Here is a 16124-nt window from a genome sequence, read left to right on the forward strand (position 1 = left end):
TGATGCTTGGTTGCTCAGATGCACGTTTTCTGCCTTTAATTTGGTCTTGGCCACCAACCAGCTCTCCCCCATCATATAGCAGCATGTGCTTCCTCTGAGTCGTGCATCTTTGTAATGTTGCATAACACACTAAATGGAAAGCGCTATCTACCCTCTTCTGCATACACTGAGCTCAGAGATGTCCCTGATTGGTTAGCGTCATTATGATTGACACGAGACACCGAGTACGCCCCTCCCATTCACAGAGCATGTCCAATTTCACTCCATGGAGTCTTTTTAAGTTCATGCTTGAGGTTTATTTCTCGCATTAACTGCCAAATCCGAACCTCCCTGCAGAGGCAAACAAATTTTATGGAATTGTTGCCTACTGAAAAAAGATATCATGAGAGTAATTTTTTTTTCTCCACCCTGTGTAATATTTAGCTTTTGCAAATATTTTTGCCCAGTCTCTTGAAGGGTGCCAATAATTAATGAGTCGGCTGTAGAAAAAGACTGGACGAGTGTTTTGGAAAATAAGAGATTTTAAAATTCAAAGACAAAAATAAACGGCTGACATTTTTAAATGCTATCTGGACAAGGTAACATGTTTGGATATTTCCTTATACGTTATATAAAAATAAAATTTCAGCATGAAGTCCTTTTGCTGTAATCACAAACAAGCACACAAATCACATGATCAAGCAATTCATAAAATAAAATTTGCCAAATTTGATACAAAACTCCATAAGTCATCTGATTTTCATCCAACGCCTTTTCATGTGGCCCTAGAAACTCAGTTTGCGCAAAGATCATGTGATTCGAGCAAGTAATAATCACTCACCATCATCTTCTGAATGTTTTAGTGCAGAAGAACGTCTGACAAAATGTCTCACAAGACACACACACACACTCAGGACGTGTCCTTTACGTGGTAGCTGAACAATTTGTCTCTTAACATCTTCTTGTATAATCGTTTATTACACTATTTCCACCTCTCTCTCTCTCTCTCTCTCTCTCACACACACACACACACACACACATGTAAAAACTGCCTGCATGCATAAATGTGGAAAGCAGGATATCCTGTGAGTCAAAGGTCACAGAAGTCCCGTGATCACTTGCACAAAGCCTGAAGTTTATATCCCGGTGATTTTGAAGCAGGAACAAGCGTTAAGTTAGTGTTGTGTGTGTCCATGTGTATGTGAGAAAAAGAGAAAATTACACAAGGGGTGCACGTGTGTATTTATTCATTTTAAAAGTGAATGGCAGGAGATAAATCTCTCGCACACACACACGGGTTAACCATAACCACCGAGTGACTACCTCCTACATGTCAGGTGCTCCTTGTAAACTATGGACAAAGTACTGAAATGCTTTTCTCTCTCTCTCTCACACACACACACAAACTCCAAGTTCATAGAAATCATGAAAAAAATCAGCTTTAGATAGTTTTTTTTTTTTTTTTCAAATTAAGGTTGTAATATATATTACAACCCTGATGCCAAAAAAGTTGGGACAAAGTACAAATTGTAAATAAAAACGGAATGCAATAATTTACAAATCTCAAAAACTGACATTGTATTCACAATAGAACATAGACAACATATCAAATGTCGAAAGTGAGACATTTTGAAATTTCATGACAGCAACACATCTCAAAAAAGTTGGGACAGGGGCAATAAGAGGCTGGAAAAGTTAAAGGTACAAAAAAGGAACAGCTGGAGGACCAAATTGCAACTCATTAGGTCAATTGGCAATAGGTCATTAACATGACTGGGTACAAAAAGAGCATCTTGGAGTGGCAGCGGCTCTCAGAAGTAAAGATGGGAAGAGGATCACCAATCCCCCTAATTCTGCACCAACAAATAGTGGAGCAATATCAGAAAGGAGTTCGACAGTGTAAAATTACAGAGTTTGAACATATCATCATCTACAGTGCATAATATCATCAAAAGATTCAGAGAATCTGGAAGAATCTCTGTGCGTAAGGGTCAAGGCCGGAAAACCATACTGGGTGCCCGTGATCTTCGGGCCCTTAGACGGCACTGCATCACATACAGGCATGCTTCTGTATTGGAAATCACAAAATGGGCTCAGGAATATTTCCAGAGAACATTATCTGTGAACACAATTCACCGTGCCATCCGCCGTTGCCAGCTAAAACTCTATTGTTCAAAGAAGAAGCCGTATCTAAACATGATCCAGAAGCGCAGACGTCTTCTCTGGGCCAAGGCTCATTTAAAATGGACTGTGGCAAAGTGGAAAACTGTTCTGTGGTCAGACGAATCAAAATTTGAAGTTCTTTATGGAAATCAGGGACGCCGTGTCATTCGGACTAAATAGGAGAAGGATGACCCAAGTTGTTATCAGCGCTCAGTTCAGAAGCCTGCATCTCTGATGGTATGGGGTTGCATTAGTGCGTGTGGCATGGGCAGCTTACACATCTGGAAAGACACCATCAATGCTGAAAGGTATATCCAGGTTCTAGAGCAACATATGCTCCCATCCAGACGACGTCTCTTTCAGGGAAGACCTTGCATTTTCCAACATGACAAGGCCAAACCACATACTGCATCAATTACAGCATCATGGCTGCGTAGAAGAAGGGTCCGGGTACTGAATTGGCCAGCCTGCAGTCCAGATCTTTCACCCACAGAAAACATTTGGCGCATCATAAAACAGAAGATACGACAAAAAAGACCCAAGACAGTTGAGCAACTAGAATCCTGTATTAGACAAGAATGGGTTAACATTCCTATCCCTAAACTTGAGCAACTTGTCTCCTCAGTCCCCAGACATTTACAGACTGTTGTAAAGAGAAAAGGGGATGTCTCACAGTGGTAAACATGGCCTTGTCCCAACTTTTTTGAGATGTGTTGTTGTCATGAAATTTAAAATCACCTAATTTTTCTCTTTAAATGATACATTTTCTCAGTTTAAACATTTGATATGTCATCTATGTTCTATTCTGAATAAAATATGGAATTTTGAAACTTCCACATCATTGCATTCCGTTTTTATTTACAATTTGTACTTTGTCCCAACTTTTTTGGAATCGGGGTTGTACTAGTGATTAATGATTTCCAGATCAACACATCAAAATCAAAGATTGATTTATCTGTTCATTCTCCTTCCACTTTTCCCTGAGGAAGCTCCTTACCCTGGAAGAACCTTCCTCCAACTCCTCCACCAAGCGCAAGGTGGTCACGAAGTGCTTCACTCTTAAAGGTGCTGATTTCCATCCCACCCGCCTCTTTCCAAGCAGTAATATGGAACGCTGTGTGCTTGCTCTTTCCACCCAGCCCTAGTCTTTTTTTGTATCCATATCGATTATTATGGTTTTGAGAACTGATCTTTATCTGACCTCAGATTTGTTCATCAAGAACGACGAAGCTCAGCAAAGCCAAAGAGGTCTTCATGAAGGAGACGGGCTAGAAATATGAGATCAAACAGCAGGAGAACGAGTTACGGTTCCTCAACTGGAGGTTGGAGAAGGTAACCATCAGAAGAGACTGTTACACAGTTGATAACATGGATAGTGGAAAGAAATGAAGAACATGACATCCAACCAATCAAGGCAAGGATTCTACTTGTCGGTCAATCACACTGCCTGATCATTTAGTAAGCTCCACCACAGCTGTTGATTCGCACAACAGAAAAGTGTTCAGTTTACCATCAGGTCACGAGTTTGAATCCTGGTGATGCCAGAACTAGTGGAGGAAGTGGGAGTAAACCTGGCTGTGGTGGGAGGGATGTCACACTTTCTTTCACCTATCAATCACAATGACATCTGTAAGCTCATATATGCGGAAGAGGGTTGATATCACTTTACTCAGTGTCTTACGTTGCCTTGGAAAAGCTCGGGAGATTGGCTTCCTCATTGGCTGATAGATGTCCTGTGACCAAAAATGGGAGGAAAAAATAAAAAAAAGGTTCCACCAGTAGTTTGGTTAATCAATAGCTTACTAGATGATTCTCCTTTCATAAAGCACCCTTCTTGTTTCTTTCTTACTGCATTCCTCCAAGGACGGAAAAGGATAAGAGGACAGTCATATTTGACGTCACTCATAAATCCAATAAATGTCCAGCTCCATCACTCTTCACTGCAGACCAATTGTAAACCTGTGCATTATTGAAGGTTTAACCTAAACAAGATTCCACTGAAAACCAAGCATGTTTTAATCGGCTTTTATCCAAAGCTGGTTTATTGTTTAAGTACAAATATTTAGTGCTGTAGTACTTGAGACCGGTCTTGGTCTCAAGACCACTTTGTGAAGGTCTCGGTCTCGTCTCGGAATCTGCATTTTTACTCGGTCTTGGACATGGAGGACTCGGATTTTATTTCAAGACCAGAACTGTGGGGATTTAATTAAACTGCCTGTGCGTTGTCTGATTTATTTGTTAACATTGTTACTGTGATTGGATGTAAAATTTCCTGCTTCAAATGTGACCAACAACATGACTCATTGCTAATTTGAAATATTTCTTCCTATTAACGGCTGTCACCCCTCCCCACCCCCTTCACACCCACTAGTCTGGTCCTGCTCTCGACCCGGCCGCAACCTCGACTCGGCCGCGCCCGGCCTCGGTCTTGACCTCGACTCGGCCTCGCCCTCCCTCGGTCTTGACCTCGACTCGGCCGCGCCCTCCCTCGATCTTGACCTCGACTCGGCCGCGCCCGGCCTCGGTCTTGACCTCGACTCGGCCTCGCCCTTGACCTCGACTCGGCCTCGCCCTCCCTCGGTCTTGACCTCGACTCGGCCGCACCCAGCCTCGGTCTTGACCTCGACTCGGCCACACCCTCCCTCAGTCTTGACCTGATCTGAACTCTTCAAAATCTTGGTCTTGATATACTTTTTTCTTGGTCATGACTTGGTCTTGGTTTAGGTGGTCTTGACTACAACACTACAAATATTAAAATGTTGTATTTGTTTCTTATTATTCTATCATTTATTCTGCAGACAGGTGGCGCACTTGTGCCACCTACTACACCAAAAAAAAAAAAAACACTTTGTTATAGGGGGCGGCGTGGTGGTGTAGTGGTTAGCGCTGTCACCTCACAGCAAGAAGGTCTGGGTTCGAGCCCCGTGGCCGGCAAGGGCCTTTCTGTGTGGAGTTTGCATGTTCTCCCCGTGTCCGCGTGGGTTTCCTCCGGGTGCTCCGGTTTCCCCCACAGTCCAAAGACATGCAGGTTAGGTTAACTGGTGACTCTAAATTGAGCGTAGGTGTGAATGTGAGTGTGAATGGTTGTCTGTGTCTATGTGTCAGCCCTGTGATGACCTGGCGACTTGTCCAGGGTGTACCCCGCCTTTCGCCCATAGTCAGCTGGGATAGGCTCCAGCTCGCCTGCGACCCTGTAGAACAGGATAAAGCGGCTACAGATGATGAGATGAGACTTTGTTACAGGAAACACTCTCCTTCTTTCCTCTGAAAGCATTTGGTTGACTTCGAGGTCAGGGGATAAAGGAGGTAGGACGGAGGAATCAAGGTGGGGTCAATTCAAGGTTTGAGAAGCACCTGTATGTGTTTTGGGAGGAAACTCTGAAGGAAAAGGCTTTAAATGAAGATCTCTAACATATACTCTGCAAAATGTGTTAAATTCAAGAGGCTTTTTATTTTTTATTTCACAGATGAAAGACATTTCATAATACATGACACATAAATAAGCCGTTTTTTACTGATGTTTTCTCTTTGAACCTTGCAGTGAGGTCCAGATCTAAAACAAAAACATCTAAACTTGCCACTAAAACAGAATGAAAACTACTCTTATTTTTTTTTAGAAAGGAGGAGTCTGGTGGACTTCGGTCCAATGATTAAATGCAACACGAATCGAAAAAGTTTAAACAGAGTTTTTGTAGAAGGATAAAAGGGCATCCAGATCGTGTGTCGTGTGCGCAGGCGTTTGCTGAGGCTCCGAGAACGAGGCCTGGTTTGTAAAAGGCGTGTGTGTGTTTTGAGTTCGTCTTTCTGTGCCATCCTGATCGGATCCCCCGTGCGCCTCGGACCATTTGAAACCAGATTGCGCTTTGCCCCGCCCTTCCTGAACAGACCTGCCACGACTGTCTCGTCTGTCAGCTCCGAAGTATGAAGAGGGCGGGGCAAACTCAGAATCCCTCTCCTCCCGTCTCCGAGTGGTCCACTGACCCCAGGAGAACTCTGTATGTGGAAAGCAGAGACAAGTGCAGGTCATGATTATTACCTTTAATCCAAGTGTTCAATCCGAAATTGACGGTATTTATCTAGCACGAGTGTGAGTGCGTTACCTTTTCCTCTGTCCCACTCTCTGACGTGTGGCATCCCGGGTCTGGAGTCTTTTCTTTCCTGAATTTCAACCTCCACCTTTTTGAACGCAGTTTCAGAAGGAGGTGGAGGGCCGATCACATCCTGAGGCTCGGCCTCTTCCTCTTTAACAGCTGCATCAGGTGCTGCAACTATTCAGAAATCAGAACCGATCATGCAAACAGCAACACTCCAGTGTTCTTCAACCTCATCTCTGCCTTTTGCAATAGGCCGTTTGCAGGAATTGGTCACGTGCCAATTTTCCCCATAGCAACAAGCTCGTGGTGGGCAAGCTAACTTGACGTTCCTTGACAACCATAAGAGTTTGACTGGCGATGCGAAGCAATCCATTTCTATAATAGCTGTTTTTACCTTTTCTACCGTCTTTTTTGACCCGGATTTTCATGTGTACTTGGAAAAAAAAGTTTGTGGTTTTAACTTCTGTTGCAAGAGAATCATTGGCCGTAAAAGAGAGTTTTTTGGACTCAAGTTGGTCGCCGCCGAAAGAAATTCATGTGCGAAATGGCGGATTTCTCAGGTATGTTTATAACTTATAATTTCTCTTTTTCTACCTTTATCGTTCGCTTACTGTAGTTTGCACCCTGTCCAGGTTTTTTTGACCATGAGGTCCTGCACTTTCAGCGGCGACCAACTTGAGTCCAAAAAAAAAAAAAAAAAAAAAAACAAACTCTTTTACGGACAATGATTCACTTTAAAGCCTCGGTCACAACCGGCCGTACGTGCTCCTACGGCCGGTCTACGTGCAAAAAACGCAAGAAACGCACGGAGGGCGCGCGTGTGACATGCTGATTTTCGAGCCGTAGACTGGCCGCAGAGGTTCTTTGTCATGTCAAACAAACTCTACGGGCGCTTACGTTTTTTTCAGGTTGCAAGACAAACTTACGGCCAACGTGCGTCTTTCTCCATGAACAAAAAAAAAAAAAACGCAGCGATTTGGGAAACGCCAAAAAATCGCACGGCCAAAAAAATCGTACGTCCGGTTGTGACCTAGGCTTAACTTACGACAGGAGTTAAAACCACAAACTTTTTCCAAGCACACACGAAAATTCGGGTTAAAAAAGACGGTAGAAAAGGTAAAAACAGCGATTGTAGAAATGGATTGCTTCGCATCGCCAGTCAAACTCTTATGGTTGTCAAGGAACGTCAAGTTAGCTTGTCCACCACGGGCTTGTTGCTATGGGGAAAACTGACACGTGACCAATTCCTGCAAATGGCCTACTGGACCTTAGACAAGAATTTCACCACGCAGAAGCAGAAAACCATGACTACCATTTCTTCCCCTTACCACAGTCTTGACACAGCTACTGAAAACCACTAAAGTACCTTCTTCTTCCTCAGCTCCTGGATCTATCTTGCTTTTCTTCATCTTCCTCATTCGCACTTTATCCAGTCGAGCCTCGAGCAGAGCTTTCCGCTTCTCCTTCAGATTCTCTCGCTTAGTGCGCTGCTCTGCAGTCTACAGAAGATCAAAAACGGGTCATGGAGCAGATCAGACGTGCCTGAAGTTAGCTCCATGGAAGTGAGATGATTTTGTTAAGATTTACCAGGAACACTCTTATGCAGACTTCAGAAATACGTATGGTGTTGATTGCGTTTACTTAATTTAGCCTACCGTCCTTTATCTTCGACGTTTCGTATTGATTCAGGAACCATGCCTAACAACAAGCTAAAGAAAACAGTGGTGAGCAATCTATTCAGGGCCAACATGCTCCTTTGGATTTGTCAACTGAAGACAGATATTTTGGAAAAATAGATTCGGTCGTCGGACACTGAGGACTGAAATATCATCAGTACGAGACGAGCTAACCTCCTCTACCAATGCTCTGCAAGCTACATTGGACTCTCACGCTAGGTGAACTTGAAAATAGTGCCGTTTTCTGTGGGGATTCTGTTAAGGACCTACAGACCACCGTTAACAACCTGGCCAGCAAAGCCAAATGTGAGGAGCCAGAAAGCAGATCTAGGCGAAATAATATTAGGATAGTTAGCCTGAAGGAAGACAAGGAAGGCTCTCATGCAGCTAGGTGGCTAGCTAAATGGCTATACGGCACCCTGGGCCATTATTAAAAAATGTTTTGTTTCCGGTCCACCGGTCACGTGAGTGCCGTTTGTGCAGTTGAAATTTTTTTTTTTTTAACGCCGGTTTTTCGACATTTTTTTCGGGTTCGTAAATCTAAAATCGAACCTGACATTTACGCATTCCGAGGGCTTTCCACTAAGGCTCATACTAGCCAGCCATGACAAATAAGTAGCCAGCTGGGGGGGGGGGAGTAAACACAAAATAAACTCCTGTGCACGCAGTTCCCAGGATTAACTGTATTTTCCACAGACCATTTATTTATTCACTTTACTCAAATACAAAGTAAAATGGCAGTAAATCTGCTTTCTTTTCTTGCGTATTGCATCATGAGGCGTTCCTGGCTTGTAAATCTCTTATTTTCGGTGCATGACACATTCACGCAGCTGAGCATGCTATGAATTAACAACGACAACGGTCTGCAGTGGAGCTACACAATTACACACTCAGCGAACATTTCTCCATTTGTGTATGAAAATACACTCCAACCACTCAGTTTGGGTTCATTTACAACCAACGGTGTCTTTTGATGCCAGCACGTAATTGAACGAGAGAAGACTGGTTTACCGGAGACAAAATAAGCGTTATCTCTGCTTCTGTTCCCTCCAACACACTACTGCCTCCGCCGAGCGCGCGCACTCTGAACTGAATCAGCTCTGCGCATGCGCCGTGCGGCACAAAAAAATGGCAGCCACCATGAAGGAAGGAGATCCGGAGTTTTCAAACATTTGCTTAAGTGTGAAATCGCAAAATGGTATTCTAGCGAACAACAAAATAGTAAAGATTCAGAAAAACAAAACATTCGGTGATCATTTTAATAGTGTAATTTCATCCGAACTAGGCCTAACGGTCGATTTAGAACTACAAAAAGTCCGTGTGTCGGACATTTTAAGTACCTTTGTAAAAGTTTTGCAAATGTTGCAGTCAGCATTTAAAATGCTAACTTAAAGTTTTGTACAAGTTTCAGTTGATTAAACTGTCATTTTATTAAATGTGTCTGCTTTTGTAATAAAAAAGTACTGAAAGAAAAAGCAAACACAGCATTGCGATTTCTTATCCATCCATATATACACACACACACACACACATTATATTATATATAAAAAATCCTCCTTCTCACCCCCGGCGGGGGTGGTGGTATACATATCATCCTCAAGCTCGGGTCCTCTACCAGAGGCCTGGGAGTTTGAGGGTTCTGCGCAGTATCTTCGATGTTCCTAGGACTGCGCTCTTCTGGACTGAGGCTTCAGATGTTGTTCCTGGGATTTGCTGGAGCCACTCTCCCAGTTTGGGGGTTACTGCCCCAAGTGCCCCCACTACCACGGGGACTACGCAACCCTTGACCTTCCACATCCGTTCCAGCTGCTCTTTCAACCCTTGATACTTCTCAAGTTTCTCATGTTCCTTCTTCCTGATGTTGGCGTCAGCTGGGATCGCCACATCTATCACCACCACCCTCTTCTGCTCTTTGTCCACCACCACTATGTCCGGTTGGTTAGCCAGGATCTGTTTGTCAGTCTGGAAGCTGAAGTCCCACAGAACTTTGGCCCTGTTGTTCTCAGCCACCTTCTGTGGTATGGCCCATTGGGACTTGGGTACTTCTATTCCATACTGGTTGCAGATGTTCCTGTATACTATCCCAGCCACTTGGTTGTGCCTCTCCATGTACGCTGATCCAGCTAGCATCTTACACCCTGCTACTATCTGCTGGACTGTTTCAGGGGCTTCTTTGCACAGTCTGCATCTTGGGTCTGATCTACTCTGGTAGATCCTGGCCTCTATGGCTCTTGTGCTTATGGCCTGTTCTTGTGCTGCCATGATTAGTGCCTCTGTGCTGTCTGTCAGTCCTGCATTATCCAGCCACTGGTAGGATTTCTTGATATCTCATATCCCTCCCGAAAATTTTTTTGCTCACCCGGTGGACAGGAAACGGATTTTTTTTAAGGTTGGCCCTGGGTCTTGATGTTGAGCCTGAGATTGATCGAGCTCAGAGCTCTACGTCCCAAACCAAAAAGTGGTGAAAAGCGCCACGTCCTGTGATTGTTAGACTGCTGTGTCAACGGGACAGAGCCACTATATTTCGCAAAACCCGGGCAGTTGCGACTTTGAAATGCGAAGGAAAACGGGTGCATATTTTCCCTGATCTCACTGCTGCTCAGTCTAAGAAGCGCGAGTCATTTGCTGGAGTCAAACGTCTGCTGCGTGAGAATTCCGCATTCAAGGACTATGGCTACTTTCATCCAGGCTATTTGAGGATCACCCTGCAGAACGGCGAACAGCAGAAATTTGAGGATTCTGCTGAAGCTGAATCTTTTGCCCGTCAACGTATTTCTGTCAACTCTGCCGATCAGATGAACGGCGACGTTCCTGCTGGCACAATGGACTGAGCTGTTGTGAACTCTGTGCACTTGGGTCAAGGTAACGGTAGGCTATGATAAGCAATTGCTAGGTTACCCAATGGCAAGTTCATGAACGTCAACCTTCATATTTTTTCCTGTTATTACTGCCCCATAGCCTAATGCCACTACTTTGTTCCTTTAGTAGTACTATGTCTCAGGGTTCACTGTGACATTTGCTGTTAAAATCACATTTCCACTTTGAAGCATTAGATGCTTCTAGAAGTTCTGGAAGAGATCAAAGTGTTCTCCAATGCAGCTTGTCCGGGCCGCTGCTGGGTGTGGTGGCATAGACATATAAACATAGACGCCGCCTTCCGCGTAGAATCATACGTCATCCTCGCCGCCATATTGGATGTGGCAAAGTGGAGAATAAAGATGCCTCATTCATGTGCTGCGTTTAACTGTACCAACAGGTTTACCGTCCAAACGAGATCACATGGGATTACCTTTCACAGGTGAGACTGGAAAAATACTTTTCATTGTATTTGGTCATTATAACGTAATTTTACGAACAGATTTTTCTGACTTTGTGGCTAATATGAAGTCTCGCGCATAATAGCCGCTCGGTGAAACCCGTCTCCAAACAACGAATATAATATAATTTATTTCATAGCCCACCCAACCAATTTCACCACCAGCTGTCAGATGGTGATGGCACACTCAAAAATAGAAGAGACTGGAAGCATGTCAGACTGTGAAGCAATCACATGGAGCAATCCCATTGTAATATGATTTAATTGAATTTTTTTCCATATAGCACTGTATATTGCAAAAATTGTTTTTGGAGACATTCCGATAGCTTGATTCCGGTATAGGCCTGCTGCATGTTGAGGAAATTTAGGTCACACCTCCCACGGAATATTGACGGGTATTTCCACACTATAACCATCACATTAAAAAAGTTATATATATGTTGTTTTGATGCCTGTTTGTTTCCCAAATATGTGTCTCTCTTAATGGGTGAATAAAAGGCATCGAGTTAAATATTATTGTAGAAAGGGGCTTTATGAAGTTCAGTCCATTTACTTGCATTGGGTTACGGGGAAGATTTGCCACATCCAATATGGCGGACACTCTGACGTATCCCAGCAACAGGGCCACCAGCTCAATGCGGCGTCTATGTTTGTGTGTCTATGGGTGGTGGTACCAGGCTTGTGACTGTATGTGATTTTCTAAGGCACTCCTTGGTTCTCCATTATGCTTTTTTTTTGTTGTTGTTTTTCTTTTCTCTCCTTTTACCCATTACATACAGTTAGGTCCATAAATATTTGAACAGAGGCAACATTTTTCTAATTTTGGTTCTGTACATTACCACAATGAATTTTGAACAAAACAATTCAGATGCAGTTGAAGTTCAGGCTTTCAGCTTTAATTCAGTGGGTTGAACAAAACGATTGCATAAAAATGTGAGGAACTAAAGCATTTTTTAAAACACGATCCCTTCATTTCAGGGGCTCAAAAGTAATTGGACAAATTAAATAATTGGAAATAAAATGTTCATTTCTAATACTTGGTTGAAAACCCTTTGTTGGCAACGACTGCCTGAAGTCTTGAACTCATGGACATCACCAGACGCTGTGTTTCCTCCTTTTTAATGCTCTGCCAGGCCTTTACTGCAGCGGTTTTCAGTTGCTGTTTGTTTGTGGGCCTTTCTGTCTGAAGTTTAGTCTTTAACAAGTGAAATGCATGCTCAATTGGGTTGAGATCAGGTGACTGACTTGGCCATTCAAGAATATTCCACTTCTTTGCTTTAATAAACTCCTGGGTTGCTTTGGCTTTATGTTTTGGGTCATTGTCCATCTGTATTATGAAACGCCGACCAATCGGTTTGGCTGGATGTGAGCACACAGTATGTCTCTGAATACCTCAGAATTCATCCGGCTGCTTCTGTCCTGTGTCACATCATCAATAAACACTAGTGACCCAGTGCCACTGGCAGCCATGCATGCCCAAGCCATCACACTGCCTCCGCCGTGTTTTACAGATGATGTGGTATGCTTTGGATCATGAGCTGTACCACGCCTTCGCCATACTTTTTTCTTTCCATCATTCTGGTAGAGGTTGATCTTGGTTTCATCTGTCCAAAGAATGTTCTTCCAGAACTGTGCTGGCTTGTTTAGATGTTTTTTAGCAAAGTCCAATCTAGCCTTTTTATTCTTGAGGCTTATGAGTGGCTTGCACCGTGCAGTGAACCCTCTGTATTTACTTTCATGCAGTCTTCTCTTTATGGGAGATTTGGATATTGATAATAAACATTGTCGCAAAGCAGCTTTACAGAATTTGAACGACTTTAAACATGAGCTAATTTTATCCCTAATCTATCCCCAGTGAGCAAGCCTGTGGCGACGGTGGCAAGGAAAAACTCCCTCAGACGACATGAGGAAGAAACCTCAAGAGGAACCGGACTCAAAAGGGAACTCATCCCCATCCAGGCAACAACAGACAACATAACTATAACATTAACAGTCTTAACATAAAGTCAGCTTCGTTGATGCTATAACCCCCCACCGACGGAAACCCGAACGCAAAACCGTTCGACAACCGCAGTCCCAAAGTCAGCAAGTCAACTGCAGTCCTCAGCCACAAAAGCACCACTGCAAGAGTCCAGAGCGTCCTCCAGGCGCGACCCCCAACTGTCCACAGGAGCGATGCGACGAGACTAAATTTAGACTGTATCTAAATTTGATAAAAGGGTCATTCCATGTCAATTCATACAAATGCCCAAAACCTCCCCAGTGACACCTCTTCAATTTGCCTGATATTTATTTTCTTAGTGCACTATGAGGTCAAATGAAAGAATCCAAAATTTTAGCTTCCTAGCTCGAACGTTTTTTGAGTTATGGCCCTTCAAAGTTTGGGTGCCACGCCCACTTTTGGGGTCTGGGAATTGCGCACTTAATTTGCAAGCATTTTTGGAGGCCCATATTTTTTGTTCTAAGAGGGATATAGACCTGTAAATTGCTATATCTATGTATTCTGGCCCTGTCTATCTGATTCTGCACCTAAAAATAGCACAGGTTTACTAACTTTAGAGATATTAATCCCTTAAAAGTGGATTTTTTAATGACAATTTTTTTGACATTTCGGGGGTCCATATCTTGGAAAGTTTTTATGCTGATGGGGTTTCAACTGATTTATCATCATATTTGGGAACTCTACTGCAAATAGGCAGTCAAAACAACAGTTGACCTACTTTCCGGACTTACGATTTTTCAGAAAATATGCAAAAATAGTACCATATACAAATGCTTAGTTTATATTGAAGGAGTTGGATAATCAAAGTTTTTATTGGCTTAAAAGTTTGATAAAAGGTGTCTGTTGATGGGGTTAAAGGCTCATTCCAGTCATCGTGTGCCCACATGGCCAACTAATGGCCTGAAGTAGGACGTACCAAATGGTAATTTTGTCCCGAAGCCATATTTGGGGCCCTCCTGTACCCCCCCAAACCTCTGAGTGCCCTGAAACTCTAAGTACACAGTAGAGTTCCCAAATATGATGATAAATCAGTTTAAACCCTATCAACACAAAAACTTTCCAAGATATGGACCCCTGAAATGTCAAAAAAAAAAAAAAAAATCCACTTTTAAGGGGTTAATATCTCTAAAGTTAGTAAACTTGCGCTATTTTTAGGTGCAGAATCTGATAGACAGGGCCAGAATACATAGATACAGCAATTTACAGGTCTATAGACCCTTTTCACGTGACATCACGACAAACGCGGCCGCCATTTTGGACATGTACTACCAGTAGTTTACCACAGCCAACATTGAGGAACGGCAGCAAAGAAAGTTTTTACTTTCAGCAAGACTTCCATCATGCCACTATATTGTTGTGCACCTGGATGTAGTAACCATCAACAAACAAGGCAAGGGTTATCATTTTATCGGATCCCGACGGAGAAGATGGATAGCGGCCATTAACAGGAAAGATTGGCAGCCCTCGGCATACCAACGCTTGTGTAGTGACCACTTTGTTGGAGGTAAGACGAATAAAATTAGCCAGAAAAGGCATTACATTGCTGTTAACATTCTGTGGCGGCGAGTGTGTAACCAAATAGGCTAAAATAACCCATTGTAACCTCTTTGTTCTTCTGTAGTAGCTATTGTTGACTAGCTAATGTCAAAAAGTAGCTGGTATGTTACTGTAGCAATGTTTACGTTCAGTCATTTGGATGACTGTTAAAACCTTTCAGTCTCAAGTTTTTCCTTTACTGTATTTACTAGTTTACTGTAATTATGATCCGGCAGCTATTTACACCGGATCCAGTATAAATAGCTGCCGGAGCCAACGTCCGAGGTTCCGGAGCGCGCTCCGGCTTGTTCCCCCTCAAATTAAGCAGCGCGCTCCGGCTTGCTCCCGGAGTGCTCCGGCCGAGGTTCCGGAGCACACTCCGGCCGAGGTTCCCCTCAAATTAAGCAGCGCGCGCCGGCTTGCTCCCGGAGTGCTCCGGCCGAGTTTCCGGAGCACACGCCGGCCGAGGTTCCCCTCAAATTAAGCAGCATGCTCCGGCTTGCTCCGGAGCAAGCCGGAGCGCGCTCCGTAACCTCGGCCAGAGCACTCCTGGAGCAAGCCGGAGCGCACTCCGGAACCTCTGCCGGAGCACTCCTGGAGCAAGCCGGAGCGCGCTCCGGAACCTCGGACGTTGGCGTGTATGTGTATGGCGATGGGTTTTTAACGACATAGGTATACAGATCATGTGGGCCGAAGTCAGGTAAAGACGAGGGCTTCGTGTACTTCCGTACGTCAGTGAACAATCCTGGTGGAAGCAGGTAAACGTCGTTCTCTAAGCCTGCTAACCTCAATTTTTGCAAATACCTCTCCCTCTGCTCGCCCTGTAAATGCCCTACGTCGCTGGATAGTGAAGGTGTTTTCTGCATCTCGCTCCTTTTTCTTTTATGTTTTTCATTTGTCACCTTCCTCGCATTCAAACTGATTCGAGCCGAAGTCCACTACATGTCCAAAATGGCGGTCGCGTTTACGAAGGTCACGTGACTGAAAAGGGTCTATATCCCCCTTAGAACAAAAGATATGGGCCTCCAAAAATGCTTGCAAATTAAGTGCGCAATTCCCGGACCCCAAAAGTGGGCGTGGCACCCAAACTTTGAAGGGCCAAAATTCAAAAACCGTTCCAGCTAGGAAGCTGAAATTTTGGATTCATTCTTTTGACATCATAAGGCACTAATAAAATAAATATCAGGCAAATTGAAGAGGTGTCACTGGGTAGGGTGTGTGAATTGACATGGAATAACCCTAAACTCTGGCAGCCTTTCCTCCTGTATGTGGATTCCCTTGTCCTGCAGCCTCCAGATTCGCCATGACAGCATTTGCCATGAATGTCCAATATGTCTTGATGGCCTACTATTTACCTT

At 43.8% G+C, this 16124-nt stretch overlaps 2 protein-coding genes across 2 annotated transcripts in view; both read right to left on the reverse strand.

Annotated features, from left to right (window-relative positions):
• Positions 1-998, reverse strand: part of si:dkey-28n18.9 (sorting nexin-6) — a 50353-nt gene extending 49355 nt beyond the window's left edge. The window contains exon 1 of the mRNA XM_060918399.1: positions 821-998. Within this exon, the coding sequence (XP_060774382.1) occupies positions 821-826 (6 nt within the window). The 5' untranslated portion in view covers positions 827-998. The remainder of the gene's footprint in view (positions 1-820) is intronic.
• Positions 999-5573: 4575 nt separating this feature from the next.
• Positions 5574-16124, reverse strand: part of ccdc174 (coiled-coil domain containing 174) — a 36734-nt gene continuing 26183 nt past the window's right edge. The window contains exons 9-11 of the mRNA XM_060920118.1: positions 7603-7735; positions 6243-6410; positions 5574-6135 (exon numbers count right to left, since the gene is read on the reverse strand). Of these exons, the coding sequence (XP_060776101.1) occupies positions 5819-6135; positions 6243-6410; positions 7603-7735 (618 nt within the window). The 3' untranslated portion in view covers positions 5574-5818. The remainder of the gene's footprint in view (positions 6136-6242; positions 6411-7602; positions 7736-16124) is intronic.

Source organism: Neoarius graeffei, chromosome 4, assembly GCF_027579695.1.
Source record: "Neoarius graeffei isolate fNeoGra1 chromosome 4, fNeoGra1.pri, whole genome shotgun sequence".
In the NCBI taxonomy this organism is placed as follows: Eukaryota; Metazoa; Chordata; class Actinopteri; order Siluriformes; family Ariidae; genus Neoarius; species Neoarius graeffei.